Source organism: Ictidomys tridecemlineatus (genome assembly GCF_052094955.1).
Source record: "Ictidomys tridecemlineatus isolate mIctTri1 chromosome 12 unlocalized genomic scaffold, mIctTri1.hap1 SUPER_12_unloc_6, whole genome shotgun sequence".
Lineage (NCBI taxonomy): Eukaryota > Metazoa > Chordata > Mammalia > Rodentia > Sciuridae > Ictidomys > Ictidomys tridecemlineatus.
This window is the reverse complement of record NW_027520964.1, coordinates 877,583-901,250: the sequence shown is the minus strand read 5'-3', so window position 1 is coordinate 901,250 and position 23,668 is coordinate 877,583. Positions and strand designations below refer to the sequence as shown.

Here is a 23,668-nt window from a genome sequence, read left to right as displayed (position 1 = left end):
CTCTGCAAAAGTCCTTCTACATCCCAGTCTCCAACCTCTGCTCTCTGCAACGATTTTTCTGCATCCCAGTCTCCAACGTCTGCTCTCTTTAAGATCTTTTTGCACCCCGTTCTCCAAACTTTGCTCTCTGTAACAGTCATTCTGCACCTCAGTCTCCAACCTCATCTCTCTGCAACGGCCCTTCTGCATCTCAGTATCCATCCTCTGTTCTCTGCAGCAGTCCTTCTGCATGCCAGGCTGCAAAATCTGCTCTCTGTAACAATCCTTCTGCACCCCAGTCTCCAAATTCTACTTTCCGTATCAGTTATTCTGCACCCCACTCTGAAACCTCTGCTCTCTGTAACAGTCCTTCTGCACCTAAGTCTCCAAACTCTGCTCTCCGAAACAGTCCTTCTGCACCCCAGTCTCAAACCTCTGCTCTGTGCAAAAGTCCTTCTACACACCAGTCTCCAACATCTGCTCTCTGCAACGATCCTTCTGCATCCCAGTCTCCAAAGTCTGCTCTCTGCAACAGTCCTTCTACACCCTAGTCTCAAAACTCTGCTCTCTGCTGCAGTCCTTGTGCACCCCAGTCTCCAACCTCTGCTCCCTTCAACATTTCTTCTGCACCCCAGGCTTTAACCTGTGCTCTCTGTAACTATCCTACTGCACCCCGGTCTCCAACCTCTGTTCTCTGTAGCGATCCTTCTGCACTCCAGCCTCAAACCTCTGAACTCAGAAATGATCTTTCTGCACCTCAGTCTCCAAACTATGCTCTCTTTAATAGTCCTTCTGCACCCCAGTCTCCTACATCTGCTCTCTGCAACGATCTTTCTTCTCCCCAGGCTCCAACCTCTACTCTCTGCAACGGTTCTTCTACATCCCAGTTTCCAAAATCTTCTCTCTATAACAGTCCTTCTGCACCTCAGTTTTCAAACTCTGCTCTCTGAAACAGTCCTTCTGCACCCCTGTATCCAACCTCTGCTCTAGTAACAGTTCTTCTGCACCTCAATCTCCAAACTCTGCTCTCTGTAACACTCCTTCCGCACCCCAGTCTCCATGCTCTACTCTCTGTAAAAGTCCTTCTGCACCTCAGTCTCCAACCTCTGCTCTCTGTAAGGTTCTTCTGCAACCCATTCTCCAAACGCTGCTCTCTGTAAGAGTCTTCTGCACCCCAGTCTCCAAACTCTGCTCTCTGTAACAGGCCTTCTGCACCCCAGTCCTCAAACTATTCTCTGTGTAATAGGCCTTCTGCACCCCAGTCTCCAACATCTGCTCTCTGCAACGATCCTTCTTCTACCCAGTCTTCAAACTCTGCTCTCTGTAAAAGTCCTTTTGTATTGCAGTCTCCAACCTCCTCTCTTTGTAACGGTCCATCTGCTCCCCAATTGCCAACCTCTGCTTTCTGTAACAGTCCTTCTGCACCCCAGTCTCCAAACTCTTCCTTCTGTAACGATCTTTCTGCACCTCATTCTCCAAGCTCTGTTCTCCATAAAAGTCCTTCTGCACCTCAATCTCTATCCTTTGCTCTCTGTAATTGTCTTTCTGCACCCCAGTCTCCAAATCTGCTCTCTGTAACAATCCTTCTGCACCTCTGTCTCCAACGTCTGCTCTCTGTAATAGATTTTCTGCACCCCAGTCTCCCACATCTGATCTCTGCAACGGTCCTTCTGCACCCCGGTCTCCAAACTCTGCTCTCTGTAAAAGTCCTTCTGTACGGAATTCTCCAACCTCTTCTCTCTATAATGGTCCTTCTGCACCCAAATTTCCAAACTCTGCTCTCTGTAACAGTCCTTCTAAGCCTCAGTCTGAATCTTCTGCTCTCTGAAACAATCCTTCTAAACAGCAGTCTCCAAACTGTGCCATCAGTAACAATCCTTCTGCACCCAAGTCTCCAACATCTGCTCTCTGTAAAAGGTCTTCTGCAACCCAGTCTCCAAACTCTGCTCTCTGTAACAGGCCTTCTGCACCCCAGTCTCCAACCTCTGCTCTCTGCAAAAGTCCTTCTACACCCCAGTCTCCAACCTCTGCTCTCTGCAACACTCCTTCTGCATCCCAGTCTCCAACGTCTGCTGTCTGTAAGATCCTTCTGCACACCGTTATCCAAACTTTGCTCTCTGTAACAGTCATTCTGCACCTCAGTCTCTAACCTCATCAGTCTGCAATGGCCCTTGTGCACCCCAGTATTCAACATCTGTTTTCTGCAGCTGTCCTTCTACACCACAGGCTACACACTCTGCTCTCAGTAACAGTCCTTCTGCACCCCAGTCTCCAACGTCTACTTTCAGTATCAGTTATTCTGCACCCCAGTCTAAAACCTCTGCTCTCTGTAACTATTTTTCTGCACCTCAGTCTCCAACGTATGCTCTCTGCAACAGTCCTTTTACACCCCAGTCTCCAACCTCTGCTCTCTGCTACAGTCCTTCTGCATCCCAGTCTCCAACCTCTGCTCTCTGCAACATTTCTTCTTCACCCCAGTCTCCAACCTGTGCTCTCTGAAACTATCCTACTGAACCCCGGTCCTCAAACTCTGCTCTCTGTAGTGATCCTTCTGAACCTCAGTCTTCTACCTCTGCTCTCTGGAACGATCCTTCTGCATCCCAGTCTCCCACATCTGCTCTCTGCAACGGTCCTTCTGCACCCCAGTCTCCAAACTCTGCTCTCTGTAACAGTCCTTCTGTTCTGCTATCTCCAACTTCTTCTCTCTATAACGTTCCTTCTGCACCCCAATTTTCAACCTCTGCTCTCTGTAACAGTCCTTCTAAGCCTTAAACTGAAACTTCTTCTCTCTCCAACAATCCTTCTAAATCTCAGTCTCCAAACTGTGCTATCTGTAACAATCCTTCTGCACCCCAGTCTCCAACATCTACTTTCTGTAACAGGTTTTCTGCAACCCAGTCTCCAAACACTGCTCTCTGTAACAGGCCTTCTGCACCCCAGTCTCCAACCTCTGCTCTCTGCAAAAGTCCTTCTACATCCCAGTCTCCAAACTCTGCTCTCTGCAACAATCCTACATCCCAGTCTCCAACGTCTGCTCTCTGTAAGATCATTCTGCACCCCGTTCTTCAATCTTTGCTCTCTGTAACAGTCATTCTGTACTTCAGTCTCCAAGCTTATTCCTCTGCAACGGCCCTTGTGCACCCCAGTATCTAACCTCTTCTCCCTGCAACGATCCTTCTTCACCTCAGTGTCCGAACTCTGCTCTCTACAACAGTCCTTCTGGACCCCAGTCTCCAAACTCTGCTCTCTGTAACAATCCTTCTGCACCTCAGTCTCCAACCTCTTCTCTCTGCAACGGTTTTTCTGCACCCCAGTCTCCACCCTCTGTTCTCTGCAACAGTCCTTCTGCACCCCGGTCTCCAAACTTAGCTCTTTGTAAAGGTTCTCTACTGCAGTCTCCAAACTCTGCTGCCTGTAACGGTCCTTCTGAACCCCAGTCTCCAACCTCTGCTTTGTGAATCAGTTCTTCTGCATCCCAGTCTCCAACCTCTGCTCTCTGTATCAGTCCTTTTGCACCTCAGTCTCCAACCTCTGTTCTCTGCAGCAGTCTTTTTACACCCCAAGAACCAAACACTGCTCTGTGTAACAATCCTTCTGCACCATAGTTTCCAACCTTTGCTCTCTGCAACGATCCTTCTGTACCCCAGTATCCAACCTCTGCTCTCTGTATCAGTCCTTCTGCACCACAGTCTCCAAACTTTGCTCTCTGCATCAGTCCTTATGGATCCAAGTCTCCAAAGTCTACTCTCTGCAACATTTCTTCTGCACCACAGTCTCCAACCTGACCTCTATGTAACTGTCCTTCTGCAACTCAGTCTCCAACCTCTGCTCTCTGTAACAGTCCTTCTGCACCCCAGTCTACAACATCTGCTCTCTGCAACAATCCTTTTTCTACCCAGTCTTTAAACTCTGTTCACTGTAAAAGTCCTTTTGTATCGCAGTCTCCAACCTTTTGTCTTTGTAACGGTCCTTCTGCACCCCAATTGCCAACCTCTGCTTTCTATAAAAGTCCTTTTGCACCACAGACTCCAACCTCTCCTCTCTGTAACATCCTTCTAAGCCTCAATCTGAAACCTCTGCTCTCTACATCATTCCTACTACACCCCAGTCTCCAAACTGTGCTATCTGTAACAATCCTTCTGCACCCAAGTCTCCAACATCTGCTCTCTGTAAAAGGTCTTCTGTAAACCAGTCTCCAAACTCTACTCTCTGTAACAGTCCTTCTGCACCTCAGTCTCCAACCTCATCACTCTGCAACGGACCTTCTGCTCCCAAGTCTCCAACCTATGCTTTCTGTAACTATCCTACTGCACCCTGGTCTCCAAACTCTGCTTTCTGTAGAGATTCTTCTGCACCTCAGTCTCCAAATTCTGCTCTCTGTAACGATCTTTCTGCACCCCAGTCTCCAAACTCAGCTCTCTGCAACACTCCTTCTGCACCACAGTCTCCATCCTCTGCTCTCTGTAAGAATCTTTTGACACCCCAGTCTCCAACCTCTCCTCTCTGTAAAAGTCCTTTTGCACCTCAGTATCCAAACTCTGCTCTCTGTAACAGTCCTTCTGCACCCCAGTCTCCAACATCTGCTCTCTGCAACAATCCTTCTTCTGCCCAAGCTCCAAGCTCTGCTCACTGCAACGGTCCTTCTGCACCACAGTTTTCAACCTCTGCTCTCTGTAACAGTCTTTCTGCACCTCATTCTCCAAACTCTGCTCTCTGCAACAGTCTTTCTGCACCCCAGTCTCCAACTTCTGCTCTCGGTAACAGTTCGTCTGCACCCCAATCTCAAAATTCTTCTCTCTGTAACACTCATTCTGCACCCCAGTCTCCACACTCTGATCTCTGTAACAACCCTTCTGGACCTCAGTCTCCAACCTCTGCTCTCTGTATCAGTTCTTCAGCACCTTTGTCTCCAAATTTGTTCTCTGCAATAGTCCTTCTGCACCCCAGATCCAAACTCTGATCTCTGCAACATTTCTTGTGCTCCCCAGTCTCCGAACTGTGCTTTCTGTAACTTTGTTCCTGACCCCAGTCTCCAACCTCTGCTCTCTGTAAATATCCTTCTGCACCTCAGTCTCCAAACTCTGATCTCTGCAATGATCCTTCTGCACCTCAGGTTCCAACGTCTGCTCTCTGCAATGATCCTTCTGCACCCCAGTTACCAACCTCTGCTCTCTGTAACAGTCCTTCTGCAACTCAGTCGCCAACCTCTCCTCTCTGTCCCAATTTTTCTGCACCTCAGTCTCCAAATTCTGCTCTCTGTAACAGGTCTTCTACACCCCAGTCTCCAACCTCTGCTCTCTGTAATAGTTCTTCTGCACCACAGTCTAGAACCTCTGCTCTCTGTAACAGTTTTTCTGCACCCGAGTCTCCAACCTCTGCTCTCTGTAACAATCCTTCTGCACCCCAGCCTCCAGCCTCGGCTCTCTATACAGTTCTTCTGCATCCCAATCTCTAAACTCTGCTGTCTGTATCACTCCTTCTGCACCCCAGTCTCCATCCTATTCTCTCTGTAAGAATCCTTCTGCACCCCAGTCTCCAAACTCTGCTCTCTGTAAATGTCTTTCTGCACCTCAGTCTCCAAACTCTGCTCTCACTAACGGTCCTTCTGCACCCCAGTCTCCAACCTCTGCTCTCTGTAACGATCCATCTGCAACTCAGTCTCAAACCTCTGCTCTCTGTAACAGTCCTTCTGCACCATAGTCTCCAACATCTGCTCTCTGAAAGGATCCTTCTTCTACCCATTCTCCAACCTCTGCTCTCTGTAACAGTCCTTTTGTATCGCAGTCTCCAACCTCTTCTCTTTTTAACGGTCCTTCTGCTCCCCAATTGCCAGAATCTGCTTTCTGTAACAGTCTTTCTGCACCCCAGTCACCAACCTCTTCTCTCTGCAACGATCCTTCTGCACCTCAGACTCCAACCTCTGCTCTCTGCATCATTCCTTCTGCACCCTAGTCTCCAGACTCTGCTCTCTGGAAGATCATTTTTCATCACAGTCTCCAAACTCTGCTCTTTTTAGCAGTTCTTCTGCACCCCAGTATCCAAACTCTGCTCTCATTAAAAGTCTTTCTGCACCTCAGTCTCCAACCTCTGCTCTCTGTAACAATCCTTCTGCACCTCAGTCTCAAATATCTGCTCTCTGTAACAGTCCTTCTCCACCCCAGTCTCCAACATCTGCTCTCTGCAATGGTCATTCTGCACCCCAGTCTCCAAACTCTGCTCTCTGTAACAGTCCTCGTTTAGTGCACTCTCAAAAATCTGCTCTATGTAACGGTCCTTCTGCACCCAAGTCTCCAATCTCTGCTCTCTGTAACACTCCTTTTGCACCTCAGTCTCCAAACTCTGCTCTCTGCAACAGACCTTCTGCACCTCAGTCTGAAAACTTTGTTCTCTGCAAGGATCCTTCTGCACCACAGTCTCAAAACTCTGCTCTCTGTAACAGTCCTTCTGCACTCTAGTCTCCAACCTCTGCTCTCTGTAACAGGCCTTTTGCACCCCATTCTCCAACCTCTGCTCTCTGTAATAGTGCTTCTTCACCTCAGTCTACAAACTCTGCTCTTTGCAACAGTCCGTCCGAACCCCAGTCTCCAAACTCTGCTTACTGTATGACTCTATATGCACCACAATTTCCAACATCTGCTCTCTGTAAGAGTCTTTCTGCACCTCAGTCTACAAATTCTGCTTTATTTAACAGTCCTTCTGCACCAAATCTCCAACCTCTGCCTCTGTAAAAGTCCTATTGTAACCCAGTCTCCAAGCTCTGCTCTCTGCAACAGTCCTTCTGAACCCCAATGTGAACCTGTGCTCTCGGCTACAGTCCTTATACACCCCAGTGTCCAGACTGTGCTATCTGCAACAGTCCCTCTGCAACCCAGTCTACAACATCTCCTCTCTGTAACAATTTTTCTGCACCCCAGTCTTCAACCTCTGCTCTCTTCAACGGTCCTTTTGCACCTCAGTTTCCAAAAACTACTCCCTGTAAATGTACTTTGTCAAAACTCTGCTGTCCGTAACAGGCCTTCTGCACCCAGGTCTCCAACCTCTGTTCTTTATAACAATCCTTCTGCACCCCAGTCTCAAAATTTTGCTCTCTACAACGATCCTTCTGCACCCCATTCTCCAACCTCTGCTATCTGTAACAGGCCTTTTGCACCCAAATCTCCAACCTCTACTCACTGTAACAGTCCTTTTGCACCTCAGTCTCCAACTTCTGCTCTCTGCAACAGTCTTTTTGCACCTCAGTCTCCAAACTCAGCTCTCTGCATCGATCTTTCTGCACCTTAGTCTCAAAACGCTACTCTCTGTAACACTCCTTCTGCAAACCAGTCTCAAACTTCTGCTGTTTGCAAAGATCCTTCTGCACACAAGTCTCCAACATCTGCTCTCTGCAACAGTTCTTCTGCACCCCAGTCTCCAACCTCTGCTCTCTGCAATGATCTTTCTGACCCTCAGTATCCAACATCTGCTCTATGCAACAGTCCTTCTGCTCCCCTCTCTCCAACCTCTGCTCTTTGCAACAGTCCTACTGCAACTCAGTCTGAAAACTCTGTTATCTGCAACGATCCTTCTGCACACCAGTCTTCAAACTCTGCTCTCTGTTATAGTCCCGTTGCACCTCAGTCTCGAAACTCTGCTCTCTGTAAGATCCTTCTGCAATCCTGTCTCCAAACTCTGCTCTCTGTAACAGTCTTTCTGCACCCCAGTCTCCAACCTCTGCTCTCTGCAACACTGCTTGTAAACCCCAGTCTCCAAACTCTGCTCTCTGCAACAGTCGTTCTGCACTTCAGGCTCCAACTTCTGTTCTCTTTAACAATCCTTCTTCACCTCAGTTACCAAACTCTGATCTCTGCAATTATTCTTCTGCACCCCAGTCTCCAACCTCTGCTCTCTAAAACGATCCTTCTGCACCCCAGTCTCCAACCTCTGCTCTCTGCAACAGTCTTTCTGCACCCCAGTCTCCAACATGTGCTCTCTGCGATAATCCTTCTGCACCTCAGTCTGCAAACTCTGTTCTCTGCAATGATCTTTCTTCACCCTAGTCTCCAACCTCTGCTCTCTGTAACAGTCCTGCTGCACCTTGGTCTACAACCTCTGCTCTCTGTAAGATCCTTGAGCAACCTTGTCTAAAACTCTGCTCTTCGTAACAGTTCTTCTGCACCCCAGTCTGCAACCTCGGCTCTCAGTAACAGTCCTTTTGCACCTCAGTGTCCAAACTCTGCTCTCAAATCCGATTCTTCTGCACCTCAGTCTCCAAACTCTACTCTCTGTAACAGTCCTAATGCACCCCAGTCTCAAACCTCTTATGTCTGCAACGATCCTTCTGTACCCCAGTCTCCAAACTCTGCTCTCTCTAACAGTCCTTCTGAACGTCAGTCTCCAACCTCTGCTCTCTGTCATAGTCCTTCTACACCCCATTCTCTAACCTCTATTCTTGCAACAGTCCTTCTAAACCACAGTCTCCAAAATCTGCTCTCTGGAACAGTCCTTCTGTACCCTAGTCTCCAACGTATGCTCTCTGTAACGGTCCTTCTGTACTGCAGTCTCCAAACTCTACTCTCCCTAGCGGTCCTTCTGCACCCCAGTCTCCAACCTCTGCTCTCTGTATCAGTATTTCTGCACCACAGTCTCCAAACTCTGCTCTCCATAACATTCCTTCTGCACCTCAGTCTCCAACCTCTGCTCTTTCCGACAGTTCTTCTGCACCCCAGTCTCCCACATCTGCTATCTGCAACAGTCCTTCTTCACCCCAGTCTCCAACATCTGCTCTCTGTAACAATCCTTCTGCACCTCAGCCTTCAACTTCTACTCTCTGTAACAGTCGTTCTGCACCTCAGTCTATAACCTCTGCTCTGTGTAAGATCTTTCTGTAACCCAGTCTCCAAACTCTTCCCTCTGTAACAGTCCTTCTGCACCCTTTCTCTAAACTCTTCTCTCTATAACAGGCCTTCTGCACCCCAGTCTTCAACCTCTGTTCTCTGTAACAGTTCTTCTGCACCCATGTCTCCAAAAACTGCTCTCTGCAACAGTCCTTCTGCACCTCAGTCTGAAAACTCTGTGATCTGCAATGATACTTCTGCACCCCAGTCTCCAAAATCTGCTCTTTGTAACAGTCCTGCTGCACCTCAGTCTCCAAACTCTGCTCTCTTTAAGATCCTTCTGCAACCCTGTCTCCAAACTCTGCTCTCTGTAACAGTCCTTCTGCACCCCAGACTCCAACCTCTGTTCTCTGTAACAGGCCTTTTGATCCAAAATCTGCAACCTCTAATCTCTGTAACATTCCTTCTGCACCTCAGTCTACAAACTCTGCTCTCTGCAACAGTCTACTGCACCTCAGTATCCAAGCTCTGCTCTCTGCAACGATCTTTCTGCACCTCAGTCTCCAAACTCTGCTCTCTGTAACAGACCTTCTGCACTCCAGTCTCCAACCTCTGCTCTCTGCAACAATCCATTTGCACCCCAGTCTTCAACTTCTGCTCTCTGTAAGATCAATCTGAACCCTAGTATCCAAACTCTGCTCTCTGTAACAGTCCTTCTGCACCCCAGTCTCCAAACTCTGCTCTTTGTAACATTCCTTTTGCACCTCAGTCTCCAACCTCTGCTCTCTGCAACAGTCCATCTGCACTCCAGTCTCAAACATCTGCACTATGCAACAGTCCTTCCACACCCTAGTTTCCAGCCTCTGCTCTCTGCAACAGTCCTTCTGCACCCCAGTCTCCAAACTCTGCTCTCTGTAACATTTTTCTATACCGCAGTCTCCAAACTCTGGTCTCTGTAACGTTTCTTCTGCACCCCAATTTCCAAATTCTAGTTTCTATAACAGTGTTTCTGCACCTCAGTCTCAAAACTCTGCTCTCTGTAGCAGGCCTTCTGCACCCCAATCTCCAATCTCTGCTCTCTGCTTTGAACCTACTGCACCACAGTCTTTAACCTCAGATCTCTGCAACAGTCCTTCTGCACCACAGTCTCCAACCTCTGCTCTGTGTAACAGTCCTTCTGAACTCCCGTCTCCAAACTCTGCTTTCTGTAAGAGTCTTTCTTGACATCAGATTCCAACCTCTGCTCTCTGCAACAGTCCTTTTGCACCTCATGTCCAACCTCTACTCTCTGAAACAGTCCTTCTGAACCCCAGTCTCCAAACTCTGCTCTCTGCAACAATCCTTCTGGACTCCAGTCTCCAACCTCTGCTCTCTGTAAGAAACCTTCTGCACCACAGTCTCCAAATTCTGCTCTCTGTAAGATCCTTATGCACTCCAGTTTCCAAACTCTGCTCTCTGTAACATTTCTTCTCCAACCCAGTCTTTAACCTCTGCCTTCTGCAAGTGTCCTGCGGCACCCCAGTCTCCAAGCTCTGTCCTCTGATACAGTCCTTGTTCTCCCCAGTCTCCAACCTCTGCTCTCTGTATCTATCCTTCTGCACTTCAGTCTCCAACCTGTGCTCTCTGTAACATTCCTTCTGCACCCCAATTTCTAACCTCTGCTTTCTGTAACAGTCCTTCTGCAACTCAGTCTCCAAACTCTGCTCGCTGTAAAAGTGCTTCTACACCTCAGTCTCCAACCTCCGCTCTCTGTAACAGTCCTACTGAACCTCAGTCTGACACCTCTGCTCTCTTCATGATCTTTCTACACCCCAGTCTCTAAACACTGCTCTGTGTAACAGTCCACCTGCACCTCAGTCTTTAACCTCTGCTCTCTGTAAGATCCTTCAGAAACCCAGTATCCAAACTCTGCTCTTTATAACTGTCCTTCTGCACCCCAGTCTCCAACCTCTCCTCTCTGTAACAGGCCTTCTGCACGCCAGTCTCCAAACTCTTTTCTCTGTAGCAGGCCTTCTGCACCCCAGTCTCCAACCTCTGCTCTCTGCAATGATCGTACTGCACCTCAGTCTCAAACCTCTGATCTCTGCAACTGTCCTTCTGTACCTCAGTCTCCAAATTCTGCTCTCTGTAAGATCCTTCTGCACCCTTGTATCCAACCTCTGCTCTCTGTAACAGTCCTTCTGCATCCAAGTCTCCAACCTCTGCTCTCTGTAACAGTCCTTCTGCAACCCAGTCTGCAACCTTTGCTCTCTACAACAGTCCTTCTGCACCCGAGTTACCAAAATCTGCTCTCTGCAACAGTCCTTCTGCACCCCAGTCTCGAACATCTGCTTTCTGTATAAGTCTGTCTGAACCCCAGTCTCCAACGTCTGTTCTCTGTATCTATCCATCTGCCCCTCAGTCTCCAACCTGTGTTCTATGTAACAGTCCTTTTGCACCTCAGTCTCCAACATCTGCTCTGGATAAAAGTCCTATACCACAGTCTCGAACATCTGTTCTCTGTAAAAGTCCTTCTGCACCCCAATTTCAAAACACTGCTTTCTGTAACAGTCCTTCTGCACCTGAGTCTCCAAACTCTGCTCTCTGTAACAGTCCTTCTACACACCAGTCTCCAAACTCTGCTTTCTGTATCAGTCTTTCTGAACCCCAGTCTCCAAACTCTGTTCTCTGTATCTATCCTTCTGCACCTCAGTCTCCAAACTCTTCTCTATGCAACAGTCCTTCTATACTGCAGTCTTCAAACTCTGCTCTCTGTAAAGGTCGCTCTGCAGCACAGACTCCAAACTCTGCTTTCTGTATCAGTCCTTCTTCACCCTTGTCTCCAAATTCTGCTCTCTCTAAGAGTCTTTCTGCACCTCAGTATCCAACCTCTGCTCTCTGCAACAGTCCTTAAGCACCCCAGTCTCCAAACTCTTCTCTCTGCAACAGTCCTTCTGCCCCCCAGTCTGCAAACTCTGCTCTCTGTAACAATCCTTCTGCCCCTCAGTTTCCAATCTCTGCTCTATGTAACAAGACTTCTTCATGCCAAGTCTCCAAATTCTGCTCTCCGCAACAGTCCTTCTGCACTCTAGTCTCCAAACTCTGCTCTCTGCAACAGTCCTTCTGCATCCCAGTCTCCAACCTCTGCTCTCTGCAAAAGTCCTTCTCCACCCCAGTCTCCAACCTCTGCTCTCCTAAACGATCCTTCTGCACCCCAGTGTCCAACCTCTGCTCTATGTAACAAAATTTTGCACCTCAGTCTCCAACCTCTGCTCTCTCTAAGAGTCCTTCTGCAACTCAGTCTCCAACATCTGCTCCCTGCAACATTTTTTTCTGCAGCCCAGTCTCCATCCTCTGCTCTCTGCAATATTCCTTCTGCACCCCAGTCTCCAAACTCTGCTCTCTGTAACAATCCTTCTGCACCTCAGTCTCCAAACTCTGTTCTCTGCAATAGTCCTTCTGCACCTCAGTCTCCAACCTCTACTCTCTGTAACAGTCCTTCTGCACTTCACTCTCCAAACTCTGCTCTCTGTAGGATCCGTCTAATACCCAGTCTCAAACCTCTGCTCTCTGTATCTATTATTCTGCACCTCAGTCTCCAACTTCTGCTCTCTGTTATAGCTTTTCTATACCGCAGTCTCCAAACTCTGGTCTCTGCTACCATCCTTCTGCATGCCAATTTCCAACCACTTCTTTCTGTAACAGTCCTTCTGCACCTCAGTTTCCAAACTCTAATCTCTGTAACAGTCCTTCTACACCTCAGTCTCAAACCCCTGCTCTTTGTAACAGTCCTTCTGCAACTCAGTCTGACACCTCTGCTCTCTGCACGATCATTCTGCACCCCAGTCTCCAAACACTGTTCTCTATAACAGTCCTTCTGAACACCAGTCTCAAAACTCTGCTCTCTGTATCTATCTTTCTGCACCTCAGTCTCCAACCTGTGCTCTTTGTAACATTCCTTCTACACCCCAGTCTCCAACCTCTGCTCTCTGTAACAGTTTTTCTATACCGCAGTCTCCAAACTCTTGTCTTTGTAACGGTCCTTCTGCACCCCAACTTCCAACCTCTGCTTTCTGTAACAGTCCTTCTGCATCTCAGTCTCCAAACTCTGCTCTTTCTAACAGTACTTCTACACCTCAGTCTCCATCCTCTGCTCTCTGAAACAGTCCTTCTGCACCTCAGTCTGACACCTCTCCTCTCTGCATGGTCCTTCTGCACCTCAGTCTCCAACCACTGGTCTCTGTAACAGTCCACCTGCACTTCAGTCTCCAAACTCTTCTCTCCGTAAGATCCTTCAGCAACCCAGTCTCCAAACTCTGCTCTCTATAACAGTCGTTCTGCACCCCAGTCTCCAACCTCTCCTCTCTGTAACAGGCCTTCTGGACACCAGGCTCCCAACTCTGCTCTCTGTAGCAGGCCTTCTGTAACCCTGTCTTCATAATGTGCTCTCTGCAACAATCCTTCTGCACCCCAGTCTCCAACCTCTAATCTCTGCAACAGTCCATCTGCACCTCAGTCTCCAAATTTTGCTCTCTGTAAGATGCTTCTGCACCCCTCTATCCAACCTCTACTCTCTATAACAATCCTTCTGCACCCAGTCTCCAACCTCTGCTCTCTGTAACAGGACTTCCGCACCTCAGTCTCAGACCTCTGCTCTCTGCAACAGTCCTTTTCCACCCTAATCTAAAACCTCTGCTCTCTACAACAGTCCTTCTGCACACTAGTTACCAACATCTGCTCTCTGCACCAGTCTTTCTGCACTTCAGTCTCTCAACTCTGCTCTGTGTAAGATCCTTCTGCAACTCAGGCTTTAAATTCTGCACTTTGTACCTGTCCTTCTGCACAACAGTCTCCAACTTCTGCTCTCTGTAACAGGACTTCTGCAACCCAGTCTCCTACCTCTGCTCTCTGTAACAGGCTTTCTGCAACCCAGTCTCCTACCTCTGCTCTCTGTAACAGGCTTTCTGCACCCCAGTCTTCAACCTCTTCTCTCTTAAATGATTCTTCTCCAACCCAATCTCCAACACCTGCTGACTGCAACAGTCGTTTTGAACCCCAGTCTCCAAACTCTGCTCTCTGTAAGATCCATCTGAACCCCAGTCTCCAACCTATGCTCTCTGTAACAGTCCTTCTACACCCAAGTCTCAAAACTCTGCTCTCTGTAACAGTCCTTCTGCACCTCAGTCTCCAACCTCTGCTCTCTGTAACAGTCCTTCTGCACCCCAGTCTCTAAAATCTGCTCTCTGCAACATTCCTTCTGCACCCCAGTCTTCAATATCTGCTCTCTGCCACACTCCTTCTGCACCCAAGTCTCCAAACTCCGCTCTCTGCAAGGATCCTTTTGGACTCCAGTCTCCAACCTCTGATATCTGCAACAGTCCTTCTGTACCTCAGTCTCCAAATTCTGCTCTCTGTAAGATCTTTCTGCAACCCTGCATCCAGCCTTTGCTCTCTGTAACAGTCCTTCTGCACCCCAGTCTCCAACCTCTGCTCTCCGCAAGAGTCATTCTGCACCCCAGTCTCAAAACTCAGCTCTCTGCAACAGTCCTTCTGCACCCTAGTTACCAACATCTGCTCTCTACTACAGTACTTCTGTACCCCACTGCTCTCTGTAACAGTCCTCCGTTACTGCAGTATCAAACCTCTGCTCTCTCTAACGGTCTTTCTGCAAACCAGACTCCAATCGCTGCTTTCTGTATCAGTCCTTCCATACCTCAGTTTCCAAGCTCTGCTCTCTGCAACAGTCCTTCTGCACCTCAGTCTCCAAACTCTGTACTCTGCAACATTACTTCTGCACCTCAGTCTCCAACATATACTCTCTGTATCAGTCTTTCTGCACCTGATTCTTCAACCTCTGCTCTCTGTAGAATCCTTCTCCAACCCAGTCTCTAACCTTTGCTTTCTGTAACCATACTTCTGCACCCCAGTCTCCAAACTCTGTTCTTTCCAAGGATCCTTCTACACCTCTCAAACCTCTGCTCTCTGCAAAGATTCTTCTGAACCACAGTCTCCAACCTCTGCTCTCTGCAAAGATTCTTCTGAACCACAGTCTCCAACCTCTGCTCTCTGCAACAGTCCTTCTGCACACCAGTCTCCAACACCTGCTCTCTGCAACACTCCTTAAGCAACTCAGTCTAAAAACTCTGCTCTCTGCAATGATCCTTCTGCACCTCAGTCTACTACCTCTGCTCTCTGTAATACACTTCTGACAACCAGTCTCCAAACTCTGCTCTCTATAAAAGTCCTTATGCAGAATAGTTTCCAAGTTCTGCTCTCTGTAACAGGAATTTTGCAACCCAGTCTCGAACCTCTGCTCTCTGTAACAGGTCTTCAGAACCCCAGTCTCCAACCTCTTCTCTCTGCAATGATTTTTCTCCACGCCAGTATCTAACCTCTGCTCTCTGTAACAGTCCTTCTGCACCTCAGTCTCCAAACTCTGCTCTCTGTAACAGTCCATCTGCACCTCAGTCTCTAAAATCTGCTCTCTGAAACGATCCTTCTGGACCCCAATCTCCAACTTCTGCTCTCTGCAACAGTCCTTCTGCACCACAGTCTCCAGACTCTGCTCTCTGTAAGATCCTTCTGAACTCCAGTTTCCAAACTCTGCTCTCTGTAACATTCCTTCTCCATCCCAGTCTCCAACGTTGGTACTCTGCAACAGTCCTGCTGCTCCCCAGTCTCCGAGATCTGCTCTGTGTAACAGTCCTTCTGTACCGCAGTCTCCAAACTCTGCTCTCCGTAACGGTCCTTCTACACCAGAATTTCCAACCTCTGCTTTTTGTAACAGTAGTGGGCGGCTCCGGGTGGGGACACGGAGCCCCAGGGGGTGAGGCGCACAGACTCGGTTCTTTACGGCGGGCCTCCAGTCGGTCTTGGGAGAGCACCGGCTCATATCTCCGATAAGTGGGCGCGGGCGGAGCGGAGGGAGATCCGAGCAGCGGCGGCAAGCGCGAGCAGGCGACTGAGGTGAGCGGTGGAGGGCTAGGCGCGGGGTCGCGGGCTCAGGATCCTGGGGGCTGGGCGGCGGGGCGGAGAGGACCCCGGCCCGGGGCTGACCGCAGTCGGCGCGGGTGCCGCCCCCTACGTCCCAGCGGTCTGGAGACCCCACGTCCCTTTCGCACCGCTAGAGATTGGGGCGCATCCCCTCCTGTCCTAGCAGGGTTCGTCGTTCTGTTGGGGTCTGCGCGTAGCCCTGTTCTGGAGACCCCTGGTCTACCCTCGCCACCTGTCCCTGCCCCTGTCATGACGGGGTCTGTAAGCGCTTTGCCTGAGAGACCCCCGCCTGCACTCGCCCCCTAGCCGCTCTTAGTGATCTGGGCCAGTCAAGTTGCAGCTGTGGCTCCTCTGAGCATCCATTGGCAAGAGGCCCCTAGGGAGCCAGAGACTGCGTGTGGAGAGAAGTGGTGACTGCTGTCCCCCCTGAGCCGCCCCAGCTGTCTGCACTGGCCAAGCAGGCATCTTGTTGGCTTCTGGAGGCACCGTGTGCCCAGAGTCCAGCTCTTTGGGGTAGTGACGGGGATAGTGTGTGTTTAGAGAAGGCAGGATTCACCAGGGGTTCAGGGCAGTGAGTTTTCTTGGACACTTCTTACTTTTAGTTTTATTTTTTTGATATTGGAGATTGAACCTAAGAGCGCTTTACCACTAAGCTACATCCCCAGCCATTTTCATTTTTTGAGTTAGGGTTTCGCTAAATTGCTGAGGGTCTTGTTAAGTTGCCTAGGCTGGCCTCTGCATTTGCAGTCCTCCAAATGATTGGGATTACAGGCTTGCACCACTTTGCCTGGATCTTGGTCACTTATTTAAATTTTTTCTGCCATTTCTCTTTTGAGGCTGGAAGGGTAGTATGCTCCTGACTCCCATATCAGGGGCTGTCCAGAGGTGTTGGGGGTTCCACCTTCAGGTGGCTGGAAGGTTTTGAGCCTCAGGTGTGTATGGTGTGGATGGAGCAGCCTGGTTCCAGGAAGTTGAAAATACAGTGTTCTTTTCATTTTAGTATATTAATGGGTCAGTTCTCAGGGGATGGTGTTTGGAGAAGAGGATGGAAAGTGTGGCTCTGGTCTGAACTTGGAAAATAGATTTGGGCTTGGAGGGTAGAGCCTGTTTCCTGCCTGGGTTTACAAGGCTCACAGCACTGAAAGCGCAGATCGACTCCATTCTCAAGGTTCTTTTAAGTCAGAAACTCGGAGACAAGCTAAGTTATTGTTATTATTTTTTTTCTTCTGGAGACAGGGTCTTGCTTTGTTGTCCAGGCTGGCCTCAAACTTGAGATAGTCCTTCCTCAGTCTCTTAAGTAGCTAAGATTATGAGCACCCAATCAAAAAAAAATGTTTTTAAAGGGGTTTGTGTGTATTTTCATTCTGATACCAAAGGGAAATGAACTAGCACTGCCCCTTCCTAAGGGGAGAAATAGTATGTGCCTGTGGGGGGAGTTCAAGCCTCTTGGCCATAAATGTACATGGGATGTTCCACACCTTATGGCTGGTGGCAGCTGGCATGACATGTAGGAAGCACAGGTGTTGAGGAAGCAGTTCTTTTACACATGAGCTTGTGGAATGCATGCTACCTTCAGACTAATCAGACCCAGCTTCTGATCTCTTCTGTACCTTTTTTTTTTTTTTTTTTTTTTGGTACTGGGGCTCATTACCACTGAGCCACTTCACCAGCCCTTTTTATTTTTTATTTTGAGACAGGGTCTTGATAAGTTGCTTAGGGCTTGCTAAGTTGCAGGGGCTGGCTTTGAACTTGTGATGTTCCTGCCTCAGCTTCCCCAGCCTCTGGGATTATAGGTGTGTGCCACCGCACCCAGCCGTTCTGTACTTTTTTTTTTTTTTAAAGATACCTCCTCTCCCAAGTTTACTGCAGCATTATTTATTGAGGATTTTCTTTTTAATATTTACTTTTTAGTTTTCGGCGGACACAACATCTTTGTTGGTATGTGGTGCTGAGGATTGAACCCGGGCCACACGCATGCCAGGCGAGCGCGCTACCGCTTGAGCCACATCCCCAGCCCCTGTATCTTTTTTTAAATTATTTTTTCCACAATAGTTTTATTCTATTTATTTATTTTTATGTGGTGCTAAGGATCGAACCTAGGGCCTCACACATGGTAAGTAGGCGCTCTACCACTAAGCTACAACCCCAACCCCAGTCTTGTTCTGTACCTTTCCGAAGCTTCAGTTTCATCATCTGTAAAATTTCTAAGAAGACTGAATACACCAACTTGTTTTGAAGATTGAGCTGTTGTTTTCTAATGTATAAGCAGAGTGCTGGTCAAATGTGAGGTGATGGTTGCACAATCTACCATTTGGGTACATGTGGGATGCCTCCTCTCTGGGACTTGGTTGGAGGGAGTGATGGCACTTACTGCTGTTGCTGTTAATATGAAGTCACACTTGTGTTCCTGTGCCCACCATTGCCTTTATCATGCTGTTGCATGCTTTGTTTCTGATTTCCCAGAGGCTACTGGGCTGCTAAGCATCTTCTCTAGAGAGCTGGCTGTCCATTTGTTTTGTTGGCCAGTATTCAAATAGTGACTTGGTGACTGTTTTTTTTCCCCCAGTTCTGAGCATTGAACTCATGGGCTTGTGCATGCGAGGCGAGCACTTTGCTACTGAACTATATCCCCAGCTCTTTTTATTTTGAGACAGGATCTCACTAAATTGCTGAGGCTGGCCTCAGACTTGTGATTCTCCAATCTCAACCTCTTGAGTCATTGAGATTACAGGTATGGCTACTGAGCCTGGGGTTTGCATGCTTTTATGCCTCTTTTCCTCTTGGTAAATTGGTGGCATGTACTCTCTGTTTCCTTTGAAGAAAGTGGTTGTGGGCTCTGAGAAGGCATTAGGGCTGTCTAGAAGCATTGCTGATGGTGGCATCTGATGATCTGTGGAAAGGCTGACTCTGACTTTTTTTCTTCTCCCAGAAGGAAAGTGACCATGGAAGACCTGGGGGAGAACACCACTGTCTTGTCTACCCTGAGATCTCTGAACAACTTCATTTCTCAGCGAGTAGAGGGAGGATCCGGTCTGGATGTGTCTACCTGTGCCCCAGGTTCTTTGCAAATGCAGTACCAGCAGAGCATGCAGGTGAAAGGCTGGGTGGGGTCTCTGTTAAAGACACCTAGGCTCAGGTGGGGCCTGTTCAAGTTCTACACAATTGAGGTAGGTGAGTATTAGGTAGGCTTAGAGGCCAGTTTTGGTCTTCCAGATCTCATCCTGGGCATTTATCATTTGGGGTGCTAGTTGGAGACCAGGACCTGCCCTGAACTGTCATGGTTAAAGGCCTGCCTCATAAGCACCCCAAGAGTGGACATGTGCATAGCTGTGGGTTCATACTGATATATTCATGGATGCCAAAAAGCCAGTATATTCATTTAATTGAGGACAAAACCCAACTGCGTAGGAGCATGGGTGCCAGAATTATGAGCATACTGTCCCCTTGAAGATGTAACATAGAGAGGCTGTATTGTAAACACAGGCACCTGGTCACCTAGTCAGCCTAGTGAGAAAGCCAGGGCAATAAGCGGAGGGACTGGATATTCTGTTTTAGCCTATAGGGGGCAATTTGCAGATCCTGTGATTTTTGCAGTTTTCTCTGATTCCAAGTTCTTGAGAATGCTCACTATGGATATAGTTGCAAAGGGTTCAGGTCTCCTGAAGGACTTCAGGCCCTAGAGAATCATGGGCTTAGTCCTATTCTGGGCTGGGACATCTGGGCCCCCAAGGAAAGAAGTGGTGTCTTGGCCTTGCCTGAGCCCTGTCACTGCACCATTGCTGTACCATCCTCCTCTCGGTCTTCTCTGCTTGTGTCTATCTTTCTCTTGTCCACTCTGCATGTGCTCTGGATTCTGTGACCCATGTCAACTGAACCAGGTAAGGCTCATGTACTGATTGGCACAAAGGATGGTGTTTGTGTGGTTTATTCAGTGATGGAATTACTGTTAGTTAGAGCACTGAGCTGCACACTGCCCTTTCTTGGGTCATTATTCTGAGATTAGACCTATTATACTTTTTGTGGTTTAAAAAAAAATTTTGTGTAACCTGGGAATTGAACTCAGGGAGCACTCTCTCACTGAGCACATCTAGCCCCCTCCAGGCGCTGCCCCCCCCACCCCACCCCCCGTTTTTTAAATTTTGAGACAAGGTCTCACTAAGTTAATGAGGCTGGCCTTGAACTTGGAGGTTCTCTTATCTCAACCTCCTGAGTCACTGGGATTATAGGTGTGTACCACCACTTTTATGAAGAGGCAGTGTTAATAGGTGGTTATTATCTTTGATTTCTGGCAAAATAAATTGGTAACTTTGGTCTTAAAAAATGCTATGATTTTAAAAAGTGGTATAATGTTATTGATGCAAATGTCTGGGAAATTTAGCTTGTCAAAATCCATGGGAAAATGTATGCCAGATATCGAGGCGCACGCCTGTAATCCCAGTGGCTCAGGAGGCTGAGATAGGAGGACCGTGAGTTCAAAGCCAGCTTCACGGTGGCAAGGCGCTTAGCAACTCAGTGAGATCCTGTCTCTAAATAAAATACAAAATAGGGCTGGAGATGTGGCTCAGTGCCTGAGTGCCTCTGAGTTCAATAATCCCTCATATAAAAAAAAAAAAGGAAAATCATGGGATTTTTTAATCAGAATTGGACCTTGGAGGTCCCCATTGTTTACTGTTACAGACTTCCTCAGGTAGGGATCAGTGATCAGTCTGTACCCAAGTAAGGTAGGTAGGAATCATGATTACAGACCTGTCTGGGACCTGACTCTGGTCATGTCCTGCCCTGGATGCCAGGCATGGTTCTTTTTCTTCCTTTCAAGGCTCCCTGAGTTGTAGTGAGGGACCTGAGGACAATCTGGGGAATTTGGAGGCAAAGATAGATGGGGTGTCTTGTCTGCCAGGTGCCTGCCCCTCTTTTTAGCCCTTGTTTTAGTTGGGAGTGTTTAGTTGGGAGTGTATTAGAAAACTTCAGTGTTGTTTAAACACAAAGGAAAGTTTTAAGTTGTTCTTGACACATAGCCGGCGGGCAAGTATGGTGCCCTTGGTCCCTGTGTGGTGACATCCCTATAGACGAAGAGATTCTGGCTTTCTGAGACAGAGTTAAGAATGAGAAGGCTAGTGAGTATGAAGAATGAGCTTAGGAACCTCCAAATATCAACAGGTCAGAGTTACAATGAGGTGAAATGTAATAAGAATAAAGAAAGAACCCAGGTGGGAGGGCCAGGGGAGGAGCATTGCTTTAGCCAGGGCCCTCACCCTGTGGGCACCTTTGGCATGGGGCTGGGCACTTTTTTTTTGCAGAACTTTCCTGGGCACTGTCAGATGTTTAGCAATAATCCTGGGCTTCTGCCCTTGTGTATCGGTGGGCAGCAGCACTACTAATTCCATTCTGTAACAATCAGAAGTGTCTCCAGACAGTGCTAAGTGTCCCCTGGGGCAAGTTTGCCCCTGTAGGGGACCATGCTAGCCCAGTGGTTTACAGACTTTAATGTGTATGTGAGCCTCCTGAGAATGTGTCTAGAAGTGATTCTGATTCAGCTCAAGGGTCTGTGTAGGTTAAATGTTTGGGAGGTTCCAGGCAGCAAGGCTTTGGTCCCAGTGAAAACAGTGACTCTGAGAGACTGTGGGCATGTCCTCTGGGGCCCTTTGAGGCTTGAATCACCTGCAAGTACTTATCTCTTGTGGGCCTACTTCTAAAGTAGCCCCCAAATTCTGGCCCCATCGTAGACTCTAACCTTCTGGTTACTCAATTGAATGCTAACTTGGTGTTGTTGCAGTGGGATTTTGAAGATCTAATTAATGTTGTCAATCAATCAGTGGACCTTAAGTTGGGGAGGTTCCCTAGGTTTCTGATCTAATCACATGAGCCCCTTAAAAAGATTGAGTCCAGATGTTAGAGTCAGAAGAGTTGGACTCAGTAGGGGAGGGAGTAGGGCATGTGGTGAGGGGGATGGGCAGCTTCCAGGTACTGACAGATAGCTGAGAAGTGGATCTTGTCTTTCACTGGTGGGCTAGCTAGGGGTTCCTGCCAACTGCCTTAATTTTAGTCTTAAGAGACCTTTATCAGAGAACCCAGCCACATGTCTGCACTTCTGATCTGCAGAGCCCACCGCCTGTTAATGAGTGGTGCTTTTAGCTGTCCAGTTTGTGGCAGTTTATTATACAGCTATAGAAAATGAACACACCTTCTTTCCTAGAACAAGCTCACCCACTGTCATCTTAAAATGTGTCTCCTTCTGATTCTCTTAATCTTTCCTTGCTTGTTGCCTCTCACCCACTTCCCACCTGGGGACCAAGACCTTGCTGGAGTGGCACTTGGGGTGCATTGAGCGGAGCAACTTGCCTTGTTTGACGTGGCTGCTGAGGATTTTCTTTATCTTTGGGTACGACCTTCTCAGTTGGAGGAAAGAGCAGAGCAGATCCGTTCGAAGTCCTACCTCATCCAGGTGGAGCGGGAGAAGATGCAGATGGAGCTGAGTCACAAGAGGGCTCGAGTGGAGCTGGAGCGGGCAGCCAACACCAGCGCCAGGAACTACGAGGTGGGTCCAGGTGGGCAGTGTTTGTCCAATCAGCCTCTGGGGACAATAGGCTGGATGCATGCTTACCAGGCTGTAAGAAGTCAGGAACCAGCCAGGGCCAACTGAGGCACTCTGCATGGGGATTGCCAGGTTGTTCCTCTGAGGATACCTATGGTGGGTCCATGTTAGCTGTGCTGGAGAAGGGTGGCTTGATATGGGGAGAGCCACAAAGTGGGGATTCTCTGGCTGTGTTTACTGCTCAGTGAGGCCACAGTGCCAACAAATCTGCTGGGTGTCTTGGTTTCCTCTGTTCTCTGGAGAAATTGGAATGCAGATCTGGCAGATCTACCAAGTGGTGCAGGGGTGACAGGCTTAGAACATTACTGAGTTGCTTGAATTGTCTCACCAGGGTGGTTGTAGGACCTCAGGAAAGTGCCCTACTCTCGCTGCTGTGCTTGCTCTTGGCTTCCCAGGACAGCAGGAAAGTGCAGCCTTGCAACTCCAGGAAGGCTCAGTCCAAGAACCTTCTGTCGGCATCGCTTTGATTAACAGTCCTTTGCCAGGTTTTCACTAAGTGCTGATCAGTTGTGAAAAGGCTGCCAAGATTCAGCCAATGCCACAGACCAGGGAATCTCTCAGGCCTTCCTTCCTTTCTTTTCTGGCCCCCACTTGCCGTGTATACATGTACTCACAGTTTCCTGTCCCTGTGTAGATCTCCTCCAGGGTGTAATGCAAATTGGACTGTTAGAGCCAGGAATGTAGATTCCTGCCTTGGTGTGCTGTCTGGGCTCATGAGCCAAGACTTTGAAGTGCCATTTGTTGAGTGGACAGACAATACCAGGGGCCCTTGGACTGTATGAATATGCAGTGCTAATGGAAATGGTCCTGGCTCTCAGGCAGAAGGATGGGCCCTGGAACTATTGGAGTTTCTCTGGGCAAAATGCCTTGAAGGTAGGGCCTGTGTGCCTGCCCTGGATCTCCAATGTCTGGCACATTTGGTGGTGCCTTGTGGGTACCTAAGAGCATTTGAGTGAGGAGTTGCAGCAGGGTCTGTTAAAGCTCAGGGGCACAGAGTGACAAACTTGGGAACTTGAGAAGCTTTTCATGACCACAGACATGCTGAGGGGCCCCGGGAGCCATGGAAATTAGTCGTTTTCAGATTGTCCCTGGAGTCTTGGCTTCTACATTGTTTTTTCAGGGGCTGCCAGGTTGCTGGTAGGTGAGTGTGGAGGACAGGCACTCCTCTTCCTGAAAATGGTGGTAAGACCTAGGGTCTGAAAGCCTACCTGGGCTCCTCATCTGTGTTTGACTGGCAGTGCAGTAGTGATGTGTGGGAGGGCCCTGGGCTGACAGAGCAGTTTCTTTATTTTTGGGGGCTAGGATCAGGCCC

The 23,668-nt window shown here is 48.5% G+C and overlaps 1 protein-coding gene across 21 annotated transcripts in view; it reads left to right on the top strand.

Moving 5' to 3' along the window:
- Window positions 1–15,654: 15,654 nt before the first annotated feature.
- The window catches only part of LOC144372348 (mitotic spindle assembly checkpoint protein MAD1-like), a 270,820-nt gene continuing 262,806 nt past the window's right edge, over window positions 15,655–23,668 (top strand). For 6 of the 21 annotated variants that reach the window (XM_078035739.1, XM_078035736.1, XM_078035740.1 and 3 more), the window contains exons 1-2: window positions 19,249–19,642; window positions 22,159–22,299. In XM_078035739.1, coding sequence (XP_077891865.1) covers window positions 19,451–19,642; window positions 22,159–22,299 — 333 coding nt within the window. In that variant the 5' untranslated portion in view covers window positions 19,249–19,450. Of the gene's footprint in view, window positions 15,738–17,853; window positions 18,496–18,693; window positions 18,857–19,248; window positions 19,643–22,158; window positions 22,300–23,668 lie in introns of those variants that run through there. The other 15 variants (XM_078035746.1, XM_078035747.1, XM_078035755.1 and 12 more) reach the window with 13 other exon arrangements.